Source organism: Ranitomeya imitator, chromosome 4, assembly GCF_032444005.1.
Source record: "Ranitomeya imitator isolate aRanImi1 chromosome 4, aRanImi1.pri, whole genome shotgun sequence".
Lineage (NCBI taxonomy): Eukaryota > Metazoa > Chordata > Amphibia > Anura > Dendrobatidae > Ranitomeya > Ranitomeya imitator.
Window position 1 is genome coordinate 638653991 of NC_091285.1, and position 16716 is coordinate 638670706.

Below are 16716 nucleotides of genomic sequence, written 5' to 3' on the forward strand. Positions count from 1 at the left end.
CACCGCACACATTACACACACGGCTCCGCACCGCACACGTTACACACACGGCTCTGCACCGCACACATTACATACAGCTCCGCACCGCACACGTTACACACACGGCTCCGCACCGCACACATTACACACACGGCTCTGCACCGCACACGTTACATACAGCTCCGCACCGCACACGTTACGCACACGGCTCTGCACCGCACACGTTACACACACGGCTCTGCACCGCACACGTTACACACACGGCTCCGCACCGCACACATTACACACACGGCTCTGCACCGCACACGTTACATACAGCTCCGCACCGCACACGTTACGCACACGGCTCTGCACCGCACACGTTACACACACGGCTCCGCACCGCACACGTTACGCACACGGCTCTGCACCGCACACATTACACACACACGGCTCTTCGCCTCACAGCCCGCAGCCTGGCTCCTCCCACACACACGTGGTGGTCACGTGGTGATGACGTCATCACAGGTCCTTTCGCCACTAGGATGTAGCATCTACCGTCTCCATTCGCCGCCTCCAGTTCCATGTTACTTCCTGCTGCCCCGGGATCTTCACCCCCCGGCCAGGGACCAGCGCTGGGGAGGATCCCCGATCTCCTGCCCCGAGGATCGCGGCGATCAGCCGGAGAGATCTAGGAGCGGATCCCCCTCCTCTGCCCACAGCTGCTGGTTAGGGGGCGCCTGCTCCCCTCCAAGTAATCATCCCCGGACCCCCAAACCTGAGCCTCCTGCTGCCCCAGTATCTGCGGGGGCCCTGAGCCCAGTGCTGCCCCCATCAGAGGGACCCCCATCCTGCTGTACAGTGTGGTCCCCCAGGACCCTCCACACAGATAGGAGGACCCCTATCTATTAGAGGAAAATCCTCCCCCCAGGGGGTCACTGGACCTGTGGGACCCCACATGCCCCTGCTCGCTTCTTACATTAGCGATTAATTGCCCCCATGATAATCGCCCCGTCCGTTTAATGACCGCTCCTCCGTAACCTGGGAGACGATGGAGCTGGAGAATATTGTGGCCAATACGGTGTTACTGAAAGCGCGAGAAGGTGAGAAAAGACTCGAAAAACGCACAGTAGTGGTATTATTATTATTATTAGTATTATTATTAGTAGTAGTAGTATTAGTAGTATTATTATTAGTAGTATTAGTAGTATTATTAGTAGTAGTATTATTAGTAGTAGTATTATTATTAGTAGTATTATTAGTAGTAGTATTATTATTAGTAGTATTATTATTAGTAGTAGTATTATTAGTATTATTATTATTAGTAGTATTATTAGTAGTAGTATTATTAGTAGTAGTATTAGTATTATTAGTAGTAGTATTAGTATTATTATTATTAGTAGTATTATTATTAGTAGTATTATTATTATTAGTAGTAGTATTATTATTAGTAGTAGTATTATTAGTAGTAGTAGTATTATTAGTAGTAGTATTAGTAGTATTATTATTAGTAGTATTATTAGTAGTATTATTATTAGTAGTATTATTATTATTAGTAGTATTATTAGTAGTAGTATTAGTATTATTATTAGTAGTATTATTAGTAGTAGTATTAGTAGTATTATTATTAGTAGTATTATTAGTAGTATTATTATTAGTAGTATTATTATTAGTAGTAGTATTATTAGTAGTAGTATTAGTATTATTAGTAGTAGTATTAGTATTATTATTATTAGTAGTATTATTATTAGTAGTAGTATTATTAGTAGTAGTATTAGTATTATTAGTAGTAGTATTAGTATTATTATTAGTAGTAGTATTATTATTAGTAGTATTATTATTATTAGTAGTAGTATTATTATTAGTAGTAGTATTATTAGTAGTAGTAGTATTATTAGTAGTAGTATTAGTAGTATTATTATTAGTAGTATTATTATTAGTAGTATTATTAGTAGTATTATTATTAGTAGTATTATTATTATTAGTAGTATTATTAGTAGTATTATTATTATTAGTAGTATTATTAGTAGTAGTATTATTAGTAGTATTATTATTAGTAGTAGTATTATTAGTATTATTATTAGTAGTATTATTATTAGTAGTATTATTAGTAGTAGTATTAGTATTATTAGTAGTAGTATTAGTATTATTATTATTAGTAGTATTATTATTATTAGTAGTAGTATTATTATTAGTAGTAGTATTATTAGTAGTAGTAGTATTATTAGTAGTAGTATTAGTAGTATTATTATTAGTAGTATTATTAGTAGTATTATTATTAGTAGTATTATTATTATTAGTAGTATTATTAGTAGTAGTATTAGTATTATTATTAGTAGTATTATTATTAGTAGTATTATTAGTAGTAGTATTAGTAGTAGTATTAGTAGTATTATTATTAGTAGTAGTATTAGTAGTATTATTAGTAGTATTATTATTATTAGTAGTATTATTATTAGTAGTAGTATTATTAGTAGTAGTATTAGTAGTATTATTATTATTATTAGTAGTATTATTAGTAGTAGTAGTATTATTAGTAGTAGTAGTATTATTATTAGTAGTATTAGTAGTATTATTATTAGTAGTATTATTAGTAGTATTATTATTATTAGTAGTATTATTATTGTTAGTAGTATTATTATTAGTAGTAGATGGCAGCCCGATTCTAAAGAATCGGGAGTCTAGAATCCATATATACTTTATTTATTCAAATGTAAGAATAATACAATTAATAAATAATAGTAAGAAAGAACAAAAATAATAGGCAGTATATGGAGAAAACACCAAACAAAAGTTCAAAATTGGTGTGAAAATGTCACTGAACCACTTCACAACTAAATATATATAGTTTTGGTAAATGGTATTATCATTTTTTTGACGAAATTCGGCAGGAGCTTGAAGAGCAACGTCACTGGGCCCGCCTCCACGCAGTAGAAACTTGCTGTGAGGTAAAAATTCAAAAATCACACCAAAATGGTGGGCGGAGTGTGTCACAGTACGGCACGTTTCTGATTGGTCGCTCGCAGCAGGCGGCAACCAATCAGACACTGGACACTGTTGACGTCACTTATCTCCGGACATTAGCTCCGGACATTAGCTCCGGACATTAGCTCCGGACATTAGCTCCGGACATTAGCTCCAGACATTAGCTCCGCACATTAGCTCTGGACATTAGCTCCGGACAAAGCCACGGAAGTTGGCACAAATTGCAGGAAGTAGTATTCTAGGCAATTATATATTAGATTATTATTAGTAGTATTGTGTTATTTTTGTTTATTTTATAATTACCATATTACAATTTTTATTATTTTTTTGATGTTATTTGTATACTATGTATCTAATATATAATTGCCTAGAATACTACTTCCTGCAATTTGTGCCAACTTCCGTGGCTTTGTCCGGAGCTAATGTCCGGAGCTAATGTCCGGAGCTAATGTCCGGAGATAAGTGACGTCAACAGTGTCCAGTGTCTGATTGGTTGCCGCCTGCTGTGAGCGACCAATCAGAAACGTGCCGTACTGTGACACACTCCGCCCGCCATTTTGATGTGATTTTTGAATTTTTACCTCACAGCAAGTTTCTACTGCGTGGAGGTGGGCCCAGTGACGTTGCTCTTCAAGCTCCTGCCGAATTTCGTCAAAAAAATGATAATACCATTTACCAAAACTATATATATTTAGTTGTGAAGTGGTTCAGTGACATTTTCACACCAATTTTGAACTTTTGTTTGGTGTTTTCTCCATATACTGCCTATTATTTTTGTTCTTTCTTACTATTATTTATTAATTGTATTATTCTTACATTTGAATTAATAAAGTATATATGGATTCTAGACTCCCGATTCTTTAGAATCGGGCTGCCATCTAGTTAATATATATTTGTTTATAATGCAGTAATATATACTAATATATATTATATATATAATTAAAGAAAAATGTTTCTATATTTTATATTTGTTACTGTGTATGTGTGTGTACATATATATAATATTTTCACTTTGTGTTTTGCATTAGCTATACATATTACTATTTTTATTTTTTGTCAGTGCTCCTAATAATGTACCCATTACCCTGGACTCGTGATGGGTGTCTTGTTAATATTTACGTTATTATTAATTATATCTGTAGTGATTAATTATTGTTGGAAGTCTTCTGATTGATGACGTTCCCATGTGCCTCATCTGCGGCCAGACAAATCCACAACATGAAACCGGCGCCGAAATCTGTTGCGGAGAAGGTGCTGAATTTCTTGAATTTTCATTTCCTTTGATTTAATAATAATTTTATTTCTATAGCGCCAACATATTCCGCAGCGCTTTACAAATTATAGAGGGGACTTGTACAGACAATAGACATTACATCCGCAGTATCAATGGACTTGTCGCCGTTCAGTTTGCGCTTTTTGTTCGCCACTTGTAAGGCCACGTTCACACGCTCAGCACTTGGTCAGTGTTTTCCATCTGGTGACTGTGTACAGCGCTGCAGCCGATCAGTGGCTCGTGCTGTCTGGATTGGCTGCAGCGCTGTGGATGTAACATCCCCTCTATGGCCTATACACAATCCCCAGCACAGCTGTCGTGACTCGGCACTGGTCCGGGGAGGGCGAGTACCTGCTGGACGTATTCCTGTGATTATGTATCACTTTATTATTAATAGTAACAATTCCACCCAGATAATCAAGTCATTCTCATATTTTTTGGATATTCGACCATAGAGAGGACGCAGGGACCTTTTTTTGGTTTCTTTTGGGTGAATAAGCGCTAGTGATAAGTGAACGTGCTGGGATAAGGTGTTATCTGAGCATGCTCAGGTGCTAACCGAGTGTGCCGGAATATTATATCAGACATTCCCCGTATGTCTTATGCCTGTTTTAACAGCTGTGAAACATTCGGGTGCTGGGACTCAAACACGTCACTCGAGCACCCGCAGCAAACTGGAGTAACGAGCACGTGCGCTCATCCCAATGAATGAATTGAAACTGTTTTTTAAAAAGTGACAAAATATTTTCTCCAATTTACTCCTCCATTCTTTTCCCTCGGAGTAAGTATTGTAGCGGAACATGCGACTTTTTGCACTAAAGACAAAAATAAAAGGCTTTTTTTTTTCGTTTGGGGAAAATGCAGAAACCACATGAAGCATTTTGAAGAATTTGGAGTAAAAAAAAAAAAAAAAAAAAATCATAAAATTCTACAAGGCAAATAAGTGACTTTAAAATCCCATCAAATGATGAATCCACCACCTAAGCCTGCAGTGGAGCATGAAGTAACGCACATAGTATGGCCCCTTGGAAGCCTGTGGGTTTATGCCCATGTGCACACGATTATCCCTCCCTACCACTTTTTATTCTGCCATAGCGTCGATCTGATAAAAGTTTGCAGAGTTCTCTGTTATCATCCAATGGAAACATTTTGGCAACAAAGGTAATAATTCCTCACCCGTCATGCTGGGGCCTGTTGGGAGTTGTAGCTGTGAAGCAGTTGGAGAGGACTTCTCGGGAGGACGGGCTTTTGAGGTGCGGCCATAGTACCGCCAGTGCCCATATTTTGGATTCAGACACCCCTTGATCGTATATTGGGTGTGGCGGGTTTTCATTATAAGCTGTGACCGTCATTTCCTATAATGACCCCACTCCTTGTATTATGGGTTTGTCGGTACCATGGGCAGGAATGTCGTATAATAATATGTCTGCACTACATGCCCAATGACTGAAGATTGGGTAAAGGGTATTTTTGGCATAAAATATTATAGAAAGTCACTAGGATTTTGGCCGGGCGCTGGTACCTTTCCTTATACTTAGGGCTGCAGGGAGCAAGACCATGTATGAAAATACTATAAATTACTTTGATAGCCCCTATGAGGACTGATGGGGGTGATAGTCTATCCTGGTGATTGTGTGTCCCACTAACGATCCATCAGGAAAAGCCCATTGCCATCTACTCAATCACAACCAGATTACTCTGTCCAATCCATCAATAAGCGAAACCCCCGTCACAACCTTGGACCCCGTATAGTGGCGTCCATTGGATTCAACATGGTATCTGTTGGGTATGAGCAGTGCAATTCTCAATGCCCTGGTCCGGCTTCCAGTCTGGTCCTCCTTGGCATCTGGTCTTCAGTTCTGCGCCCGGCATCCAGGACTTCTTTGTGCTCACTAGGCCCCGCAATATACATCATTCTACAATTTTGTTTCCCATAAGGTTTTAAAATCCACTCGAGGGGGAAAAAAAAAGAAGCAACGTGCCACTTCTTTGACCCTAAACTCAAAAATGTTGCAAAAAATAAGAAAACATGAAAAGGAACCTAGCTGGAAAAAAACCCCTAAAGCGGTGTCAAAAAACATCATCAGAACTGAACACCACAGCAGATATTTATATGTAAAGAAAAACTTGTGTGAACATATCCCAGGGAAATATTCAACAATAAACTTTTTTTTGTGTGGATTTTTAAGCGGATCTGTTCTAAAAATCCGTACCAGACATAGTAACATAGTAACGCCGAAAAAAGACATTTGTCCATCCAGTTCAGCCTATATTCCATCATAATAAATCCCCAGATCTACGTCCTTCTACAGAACCTAATTGTATGATACAATATTGTTCTGCTCCAGGAAGACATCCAGGCCTCTCTTGAACCCCTCGACTGAGTTCGCCATCACCACCTCCTCAGGCAAGCAATTCCAGATTCTCACTGCCCTAACAGTAAAGAATCCTCTTCTATGTTGGTGGAAAAACCTTCTCTCCTCCAGACGCAAAGAATGCCCCCTTGTGCCCGTCACCTTCCTTGGTATAAACAGATCCTCAGCGAGATATTTGTATTGTCCCCTTATATACTTATACATGGTTATTAGATCGCCCCTAAGTCGTCAGTATTTAAAGACCGGTGTAAGCATGTTTGGCATGAATTTTAGATCAAATTCTGCTTCAAAATCCACATTAAAAACCTATTGATTTCTGAGAAAATACGGTACATCTATAAAGCACATGTCGGGTTTTTTTTTTGGTTTTTTTTTTCATGTATTTTTCCATATGTGTAAAGAATTATCATGTGAATTCTTATCATGTCTGTAAAGCAACGTAAAATTAATGGCGCAATAGAAGTCTGTAAAATAAATAAAATAACAAATTCTTGATGTAAAACCTCTTCATATTTGATTTGTGAAACAAATGAAGCAGAAAAACTCCATACATAGAAAACACTTAAAAGAAAACATATGGTATACTAAAGTCCCAAAAATGTTAGTTGTTTTTCAGCCCCAAAACTCTATTCTATATAAGCAGGCTATAAGGGTATGTGCACACAACGTCTTTTTCACACCCGGCTACACCCAGGAAAACCTCGACGTCTTAAATATGTTGTGAACCCTTATACTATGTTCACATAGTGTTTTTCAGTGTGGCTTTTGATCTAAAATCAACATTAAAATCTTCAAGAATTTTCCTATTGACTTCATTGGAAAAACAAGTAAGGTGCAAGGGACGCTATTTTTTTTGTTGTTGTTTGTTTTTTGCTTATTTTTTTTCACACTGGGGGAAAAAAAACATGTCAGTAATTGAGGGGAAAAAAGACTCTCCAAATTTGACAACTGAATCAATAAAAACACCCCATACCCAAAAAAGCTATGAAAACAAAAATGTTAAAAAATGATTTTTTTAATGTGGATTTTTCAACCTGAAAAAAAAGACTATGTGAACACGCTGTAAGGCTTCTGTATGTGCATATGGTGTCTTTAATCTGACGATGGAGCCACCAGAGTTTTCTTTCACAAAGCCGCTTAAGGAAAAAGCTGGAGTCTTTTTTTTTTTTTTTTTTTTTTGTGCTCATTTTCGCAGTGTTTTTTTTTTCCCTATATCCTCATTAAAGCCATGTTCACACAGTCAGTATTTGGTCAGTATTTTACCTCAGTATTTGTAGCTAAAACCAGAGGTGGATAGAAACACGTCACCACTTCTGGGTTTATCACCCACTCCTGGTTTTGGCTTACAAATACTGAGGTAAAATACTGACCAAATACTGTATATGTGAACATGGCCTAAGAGAACGGTTGGCTTCCAAGTGGAGAATGAACATGTTGCTATATATTAATAATGTGGCATTTTTTTTCTCCATGAAATGTCCAACTCTGTGGAATGTCAGGCAGCTGGCACGAGGAGACCTACGTCTTGTGTAGTCTCCTTACAGGTGGAAATTATAGGTTACCTCTCGGAGATGGGATAATTGTATATCACAGCTATAATAATATGGGTGTTTGAGGATGTAGAAGATTTGCTTGAGGAAAAGGCCTAAAAACTAAGATATTACCGGGTATTTTATGAGATTAGAGAAAAACATAAGCCTAATAATGGGGCATTATGAAGGCTTTGAGGCCTAGTTTCTCAAAAAGGCCTTTGTTGCTCATAGCAACCAATCACAGGTCATCTTTTATTTTACCATAGCTGTTTATGAAATGAAAGCTGAGTTCTGATTGGTTGCTACCACCACTATGGGCAACAAAGACAGTTTCTCTTTTAGGTATTCTAAACTGAATAAATGAACATGCCCTTTAAGGAGTCGACCAATGAGAACTCGAGGCCTTAAAGATATTTCTGAAGTCATGGAGAAATTCTCTGCAATGTATCAACAGAGTACACATACTTCACCAGTACATCACAACGTGAGGGGAAGGCTGAGATGGGGTTATAGGCCACGTTCTCACGGTCAGTATTTGGTCAGTATTTTACCTCAGTATTTGTAAGCCAAAAGCAGGAGAGGAACAATCAGAGGAAAAGTATAATAGAAACATATGCACCACTTCTGTATTTATCACCCACTCCTGGTTGTGGCTTACAAATACTGATGTAAGATACTGACCAAATACTGACCGTGTGAATGTGGCCTAATAGTAATCACAAGAGGAGTCTGGGAACGTCATGGCCTGACTGGTGATACCACCTGACCAGCTTGAAGAGCTGTTATTTTCTTCCTAAAGAGGTTCCACAGCAGCTGCAGTGTCTTTTTATTTATTCTTCATTTTTGGGTTTTTATTTTTTTCTCTTTTACTTCCAAGAGTCATAACAATTTTTTTTTATTGTTCCATCGATGGAGTTGTATGACGACTTGTGTGTGTGTTTTTGTTTTTTTTTGTGTGCTGAGATGACATTTTTTTTTATTTATTCCAGTTTGGGGTACATACAACATTTTCATAGTAACATAGTTAGTAAGGCCGAAAAAAGACATTTGTCCATCCAGTTCAGCCTATATTCCATCATAATAAATCCCCAGATCTACGTCCTTCTACAGAACCTAATAATTGTATGATACAATATTGTTCTGCTCCAGGAAGACATCCAGGCCTCTCTTGAACCCCTCGACTGAGTTCGCCATCACCACCTCCTCAGGCAAGCAATTCCAGATTCTCACTGCCCTAACAGTAAAGAATCCTCTTCTATGTTGGTGGAAAAACCTTCTCTCCTCCAGACGCAAAGAATGCCCCCTTGTGCCCGTCACCTTCCTTGGTATAAACAGATCCTCAGCGAGATATTTGTATTGTCCCCTTATATACTTATACATGGTTATTAGATCGCCCCTCAGTCGTCTTTTTTCTAGACTAAATAATCCTAATTTCGCTAATCTATCTGGGTATTGTAGTTCTCCCATCCCCTTTATTAATTTTGTTGCCCTCCTTTGTACTCTCTCTCTTTTCATTGCAATTCTTGCAAAAGTATTGCACTCCTTTTCTTTTCTTTTTTTCTTCCTATTTATTTTAGGGATTCATTTTATATGTTCCTGTATCAGACTTGTATGGACCTTGCAATAATGTATTTATTTTTTAGATGAGGAAGAGAGAGAGAGTGATTTATAATTTTTTTGTTTGTTTGTTTTGTCTTCAGCATTTTAGGATATGGAATTTTTTTGTTATTACAACTGACTTTTTTTAAACATTTTCTTTTTATAGTCCCCCATAGGGGACTTTGAGATTGTACTATATACTGCAATGCTTATGGTTTTGAAGCCCAGACTGACACCAGCCATTACAAGTAGCACACAGCAGTGATCGGGGTTAGCTCCGATCACTGCTGTTAGAGGTAGTTGTGTACGACATCCCAAACCATACACCTGCACTCACCCCCTTATTGTGCTATTACCCCCAATTACATCGTGGGCAGGGAAGGTGTTAAAGTAGGGGTTTCAAACTGCATTCCTCGAGGGCTGCAAACAGGTCATGTTTTCAGGATTTCCTTGTGCTGCACAGGTGATAATTTAATCACCAACTCATTATTTGTGTAGGTGATTAAATTATCACCTGTGCAGTACAAGGAAATCCTGAAAACGTGACCTGTTTGCAGCCCTCGAGGAATGCAGTTTGACACCCCTGTGTTAAAGAGAGTTTGCCACCAGGCTAATCCACTTTAAATGATTGTTCAGGATTTGTAAAAAAAAAAAAACTCCATTCGTGTCACTCTGTGACCCCCTTGGGTGGGTACTGTGGATCACATATTTAGAGGGGGGGGGGGATTCAGGTGGAACCGTAGAACACACTGCAGAAATGTAAGTAAGATGCCTTTAAGATGCACCAGCGGAGCAAGACTCCCGTTACTGCAGAACCTCTTTTTTAATTAATCACTGACTTGCAGCTGTTGGAATAAACTTTACACAAAGTCTAAAACACTTTAAGTAATAGAACAAGTCAGACGGTGGTCGGAGCTCCGCGTAATGACGTGGAGTGCAGAACTGGAGTTTCCTACTCCTCCATTCCCATTACTGCCCGTTTCTCCAGCCGCATCTGATAATCTGGTTATCGCAGCAGGAGGTGGATTTTTCATATGTTATTCTTGTTTCATGAGGCAGATCATCTTCCACATCAACATCAGAGAAGACAAGCGGCCGCAAGATACATCCGGCGCTGCTCATCTCTGAGCAAGGCTAATAAAATCTGATAACCATTGTGGATTAGTGGGGGTCCCACACAGACCTCTTATGTCTCAGGGGAGAAATCCAGACAAAATGGTCGTCATATATGTCATGGATACACAGTCTGTGACCTCTGACAGCAATGATGGAAGCATGAAAGGGATCTGTAGAGTTTAAAGGGGTTGTCCAGAACTACAGTACTGATGACTTATCCTGAGGCTAGGGTCTCACGAGCGTGTATTCTCTCATCCAAGAGAATCGGGTCAATTATGCAAATGCAACTCAGATTAATCTGTGATCCGATTCTCTCGGATGAGAAGAAGATGGAGCAAGAAAAATGTTTCCATTTCCTCCATTCTGTCAGTCTGTGGAAATCGGACTGCACTCAGATGTCATCCAAGTGCCGTCCAATGGTTTCCACGGACTCATTGACTTACATAACCGAGTGCGATCGGAATGTCAGATAAAAATCCGGCATGCTGCAAAGAAATCGGACATGTCCCTGGTCCCATAAAATAACATTGGTCTGAATGCGGTATGTTGTTTTTGTCGGAATGCACTTGGACCGAAAATACGGTTATGTGCACAAGCCTGTAGGATTGGTCATCCGGCGGTCCCTGGTCAGCTGTTAGCAGGTCCTATTCGCGCAGGGTGTGCTGATCGGTGATGATGCCAAGTGTCGGACCCTCGCTACCCGATATCAATGACCTGTCCCCTCGGTGTAGTCTGCTAATTAGGAAATGTTATACTGTATGGTGTCAGCATGTGACTTTGCCAAGAGCAAAAATCATGACGAAGTCCATACACATTTGATGAAGATTGACGGAACCCACCGGGACTGGACAATCATCAACTGAGTGAGTGTCTCAAGTCTCCACTTCGGCCGATATTGGGGAGAAGAAGGAGCGGGCATGGTGGACTTCAACAAGACTGATCCATCAAATAAACATCTGGCAGAGGTGTCGGGCGTCCACCTTTTTTCGCTTCTTCCAAATAAGAGCACATGTACGCTGTCTGTCAGGAGGAATTGCTGTCATCCGACAACTGTGTAAGGTGACTGACCACGTTATTTTTTTTTTTTTTTTTTTTTGAGCCTGGAACATAAAATTTCGAGTTTCGGATGACTTGGCATCTTTGCATGCTGATTAGCCCCATCATAATTACAGAGACCTGGGCAGTGTTGGATGAAGATCCAATGGGGAGAGGGGAGAAAGCCTCTTCTGGCTAAACATCTCCCCTGAAAAGGATGGAACATTAGAATCCAAGTTGCCCGATCCCAACCTCACCCAACATCATTTGTCGAGATGGAGTCAGGAGGCCCTCAACAAATCAGATGGTCATCTGGTCTCCTGCCGAAGTCACTGGCTTAGCTGACTTTAATGTGTATGGGATCCTTTTAAAACATGGTTTCCATAGTAGTTAATAAAAAATAAAAACAATAAAAAAAAGACAAAGAATTAAGTTTAGACTTTATGTCGGAACTGTTTGGATTCTAGAATAACTTCAATTAAATATGGTAAAGAAACTCCGCAATTCAGACGTGAACTTCTGGAAAAGTAAATACTAATCTAAAGTCAGCGATTAACTTCCCGAAAGTGGCTGATGTCATTGTGTATGTAAAAAGGGGGTCTGTTTCTGAAAACTCGTTAGTAAGAGAGACTCCTTAAAGAAATTAGACTATGCTGCTTGGGAGATTCCTCCTCGATGCTCTAAAGTAAAGCACACTTTAGAAACCTGCCGGATGAACGATTGGCCGCTAGTTATCTCACTCGATTGTCCCATGCACAGGAGGGCTTGCTCTGTCGAGTATTCCTGGGTACTATGAAAGAGCTGCTGCCAGATATCTCTGGCGGCTTCTTTAGAAAACAAATGAATTGGGAACCTGAAATGAGACATGACTATCCTTATCTCTCCCCATCATTTGTCAGGGGCCCCCATACACAATAGGCAGCTGTGAATATTGGCGGGGTAGGATGTCTCTAGTCTAATGTATCTGTTCCTGGCGCTTGGTAAATAGCTGTAGCCATCGCATTCGCTTCATGTCATCAGTATCAATATGGGTAAATACTGAGGAGTCTTGGGTTTATTGATCACTCAGGTCTGGTCTTTGATGACTTATCCTTTGGATAGGCTATCCATAACAGATCGGTGGTGACCTGGCACCCAGCACCCCAATGATCTGCCATTTCCAGTTCCGGGCGGTAACGACTGGACGTAAACCTTGCATTTGGCTACACAGCAAATCTCCGTGTGTAGCGGCTGCTGCCGGGTACTGCAGATCAGTTCCTATACTCTGGGGTTGCTAATGGGTGACTAAGCTTCATAAGGGCTCCCGATCATCGGCCGGCTGATTAGATCAATTTTGTCAGTCTAAAAGTCACCGTTGCCGGCAGCACATCAACCTGTGTAAACCAGATGTGCTGCTGATAACCTACATCTACTATATAATCGTCTAAGGGTCACTTCCGTCTTTCTGTCTGTCTGTCACGGAAATCCCAAGTCGCTGAAATCAGTGACAGGCACAGTCCGGCCGCGAAATGGCCGCTCCCTACTCCCCTGCACTCAGCGCCCGCTCCATACTACCCCCCCCCCCCAGTCAGCGCCCGCCACCCACATTGTGTTGTAGCAGTCTGTTAACGATGCTATTAACCCTGTGTGACGAACTTTTTACTATTGATGCTGCCTATGCAGCATCAATAGTAAAAAAATATCATGTTAAAAAAATTAAAAATGGTTCTATTCTCACCCTCCGCTGTCCACCGATGCGCGCGAGCGGCGACGCTGCCGCCAGCTTCTGTTCCCAGAGATGCATTGCGAAATTACCCAGATGACTTAGCGGTCTCACGACTATTTTTTATTTTAATTCTTTTTTTGTAACAGAGATATGGTGCCCACACTGCTGCGTACTACGTGGGCTGTGTTATTTATTGCGTGGGCTGTTATATACTACGTGGCTGCTATATACTGCGTGGGCTGTGTTTACTGCGTGGGCTGTGTTATTTTCTGCGTGGGCTGTTTACTGCGTGGGCTGTGTTATATACTACGTGGCTGCTATATACTGTGTGGGCAGTGTTATATACTGCGTGGGCAGTATTATAGTATTATATACTGCGTGGGCTCTGTTAGTTACTGCGTGGGGTCTTAGTTACTGCGTGGGCTCTTAGTTACTGCGTGGGCTCTTAGTTACTGCGTGGGCTCTGTTAGTTACTGCGTGGGCTCTGTTAGTTACTGCGTGGGCTCTGTTAGTTACTGCGTGGGCTCTGTTAGTTACTGCGTGGGCTCTGTTAGTTACTGCGTGGGCTCTGTTAGTTACTGCGTGGGCTCTGTTAGTTACTGCGTGGGCTCTGTTAGTTACTGCGTGGGCTCTGTTAGTTACTGCGTGGGCTCTGTTAGTTACTGCGTGGGCTCTGTTAGTTACTGCGTGGGCTCTGTTAGTTACTGCGTGGGCTCTGTTAGTTACTGCGTGGGCTCTGTTAGTTACTGCGTGGGCTCTGTTAGTTACTGCGTGGGCTCTGTTAGTTACTGCGTGGGCTCTGTTAGTTACTGCGTGGGCTCTGTTAGTTACTGCGTGGGCTCTGTTAGTTACTGCGTGGGCTCTGTTAGTTACTGCGTGGGCTCTGTTAGTTACTGCGTGGGCTCTGTTAGTTACTGCGTGGGCTCTGTTAGTTACTGCGTGGGCTGTGTTAGTTACTGCGTGGGCTGTGTTAGTTACTGCGTGGGCTGTGTTATTTACTGCGTGGGCTGTGTTATTTACTACTTGGCTACTATACACTGTGGCTGTGCTATATATACTATGTGGCTGTGCTATATACTACGTGGCGGTGCTATATACTACATACTACGTGGCTGTGTTATATAGTACAGCCACGTAGTATATCTTGCACCCCGAACCCCCGACATCCAGCGCCCTGACATCTTGCGACCAATCAGCGACAGGCGCAGTCCGGCCGCAAATTGGCGCCAGATTTGAACCACGCTTCGCTGATCGGTCAGCCGGGCGCGACCAATTAGCGATATTGGGTCAGAATTTAACCCCCACTCACAGCGCGACGTACATACAAACATATTCTAGAATACCCAATGCGTTAGAATCGGGCCACCATCTAGTACTGTATGGGGACAGAATAACTGCATTAAAGGGGTTGTCCAGGACTTGAGCATTGATGGCCTATCCTTACGATAGGTCTTCAATGTCTGATTGGTGTGGGTGCGACACCCGCCACCCCGCTGGTTAGCTTTTCCTGGTGTTGGTGGCGACCAGAACTGATCACTTGCGGTGCGACACAGTTCAGTCGAAACTGCACATCCACCCCATGCGGCCACTATACAGTTGACCCAAGAGACATCAAGAACAGCTGATGGACACGGGTGCCGGGTGTCGCCCCCGTGCCGATCAGACATTGATGACCTATCTTAAGGCCACGGTCACATTTTCAGTATTACCTCAGTTTTTTACCTCAGTATTTGTAAGCCAAAACCAGAAGAGGAACAATCAGAGGAAAAGTATAACAGAAACACGTCACCACTTCTGTATTTCTCACCCACTCCTGGTTTACAAATACTGAGGTAAAATACTGAATGTGTGATTATGGCCTGAGGATAGGTTATCAGTGTTAAAGTCCCAGACAAACCCTTTATGGTCATTCTGTCCCCGATGGTCTATGTTGGCCAGTAGGAAGTGGCTGGTAAACCATCGGCGATTGACTTGTGTATATGCCGTAGTCATTCGTTGCTCATTTATGGCCTGAAATTGGCCCATTAAGTCTTAGAGGCTGTTCACATGTATGCAAATCTTTGGAGACTGAGTGGTCTGCACAAAATCATAGAGATATGGACGATCTAGATCCGATTCCCTGATCAGTCTGGCCAATCTAAAGTCTGCGGGTTTGTGAAAAAAAAAATCAAACAGCAATTGGATGCTGCCATCCGTGGGTTTCCCATTTTTCATGGACTGTTTTATATGAAAAGGTTGAGTTTTTTTTTTTTTCCCCTGAGAAAAACTGATGAAACTTTGACCATATGTTGGAAAAAAGTGACACTTGACCGGACTGATGAAACTCTGGAAAAAAAAAATTGAAACTCACACCGTGTTTTTGAGTGTGAGAAAAATCGCTGTCATCTGAATGAGCTCTTAAAGGGAATCTGTCAGCAGGTTTTTGCTATTTGCTCTTCGATTACAGAGCACGATGTGTCATTTGTTCTGCAGCTTGCTGTTTTTTTTAAAATAGTGTTTTATCAGCAGGAAATTATCGCTGCGGGGCTAGGTGTCCCATGCCAGGCGGTCCAGCTAAGTTTTGTAGCCCCGCCCATGCTCCTGGTTGGCAGCTTTCTGGCAGTGTACTCGGGAAGCTGCCAATCAGGACTGTGGGCGGGGTTTTACACAGCTCAGCATTGATAGTGCTGCTAAATATACAGCAGAAAAAAACAGGGATTTTATCCAAACTGTGTTAAGTAGCCCAGTAAGTGACACATCACTGGAATGAGGGTCTCTGCCCCTACATCATGCTGCTGACTATAGAGGTATTCCCTGTCGCACCTCCATTTGTACAGTTGTCCGCCTGCAGTCCTCGTTCCTTAGATAGATGTAGATATGGCGGTTATATATATGGCGCTTTATAGAAACACATTAAGGTTATGCTAATTTGTCTCGCTGCCCTTTCAAGTTAAAAAAAAACATCCCCCCTGTGAATAGCGAGCGGATTCCTTTTGATGTCAGTAGCACATAAAATTAGTCAGCTTCTTATTTGTGTCATTGTTTTTAGACTCATATTTTCCCTCGATAATTGATCTGGAATCCCGATACGGAAAAAAACAACAATTTATTTTTTTTTGTAAAATGCAGGATATTCTTTTTAAATTAATTTCAAAATCC

The 16716-nt window shown here is 41.0% G+C and overlaps 1 protein-coding gene across 1 annotated transcript in view; it reads left to right on the plus strand.

Moving 5' to 3' along the window:
- Positions 1-470: 470 nt before the first annotated feature.
- LOC138677043 (G protein-coupled receptor kinase 5-like) overlaps positions 471-16716 on the plus strand; it is a 90518-nt gene continuing 74272 nt past the window's right edge. The window contains exon 1 of the mRNA XM_069766854.1: positions 471-1061. Coding sequence (XP_069622955.1) covers positions 1010-1061 — 52 coding nt within the window. The 5' untranslated portion in view covers positions 471-1009. The remainder of the gene's footprint in view (positions 1062-16716) is intronic.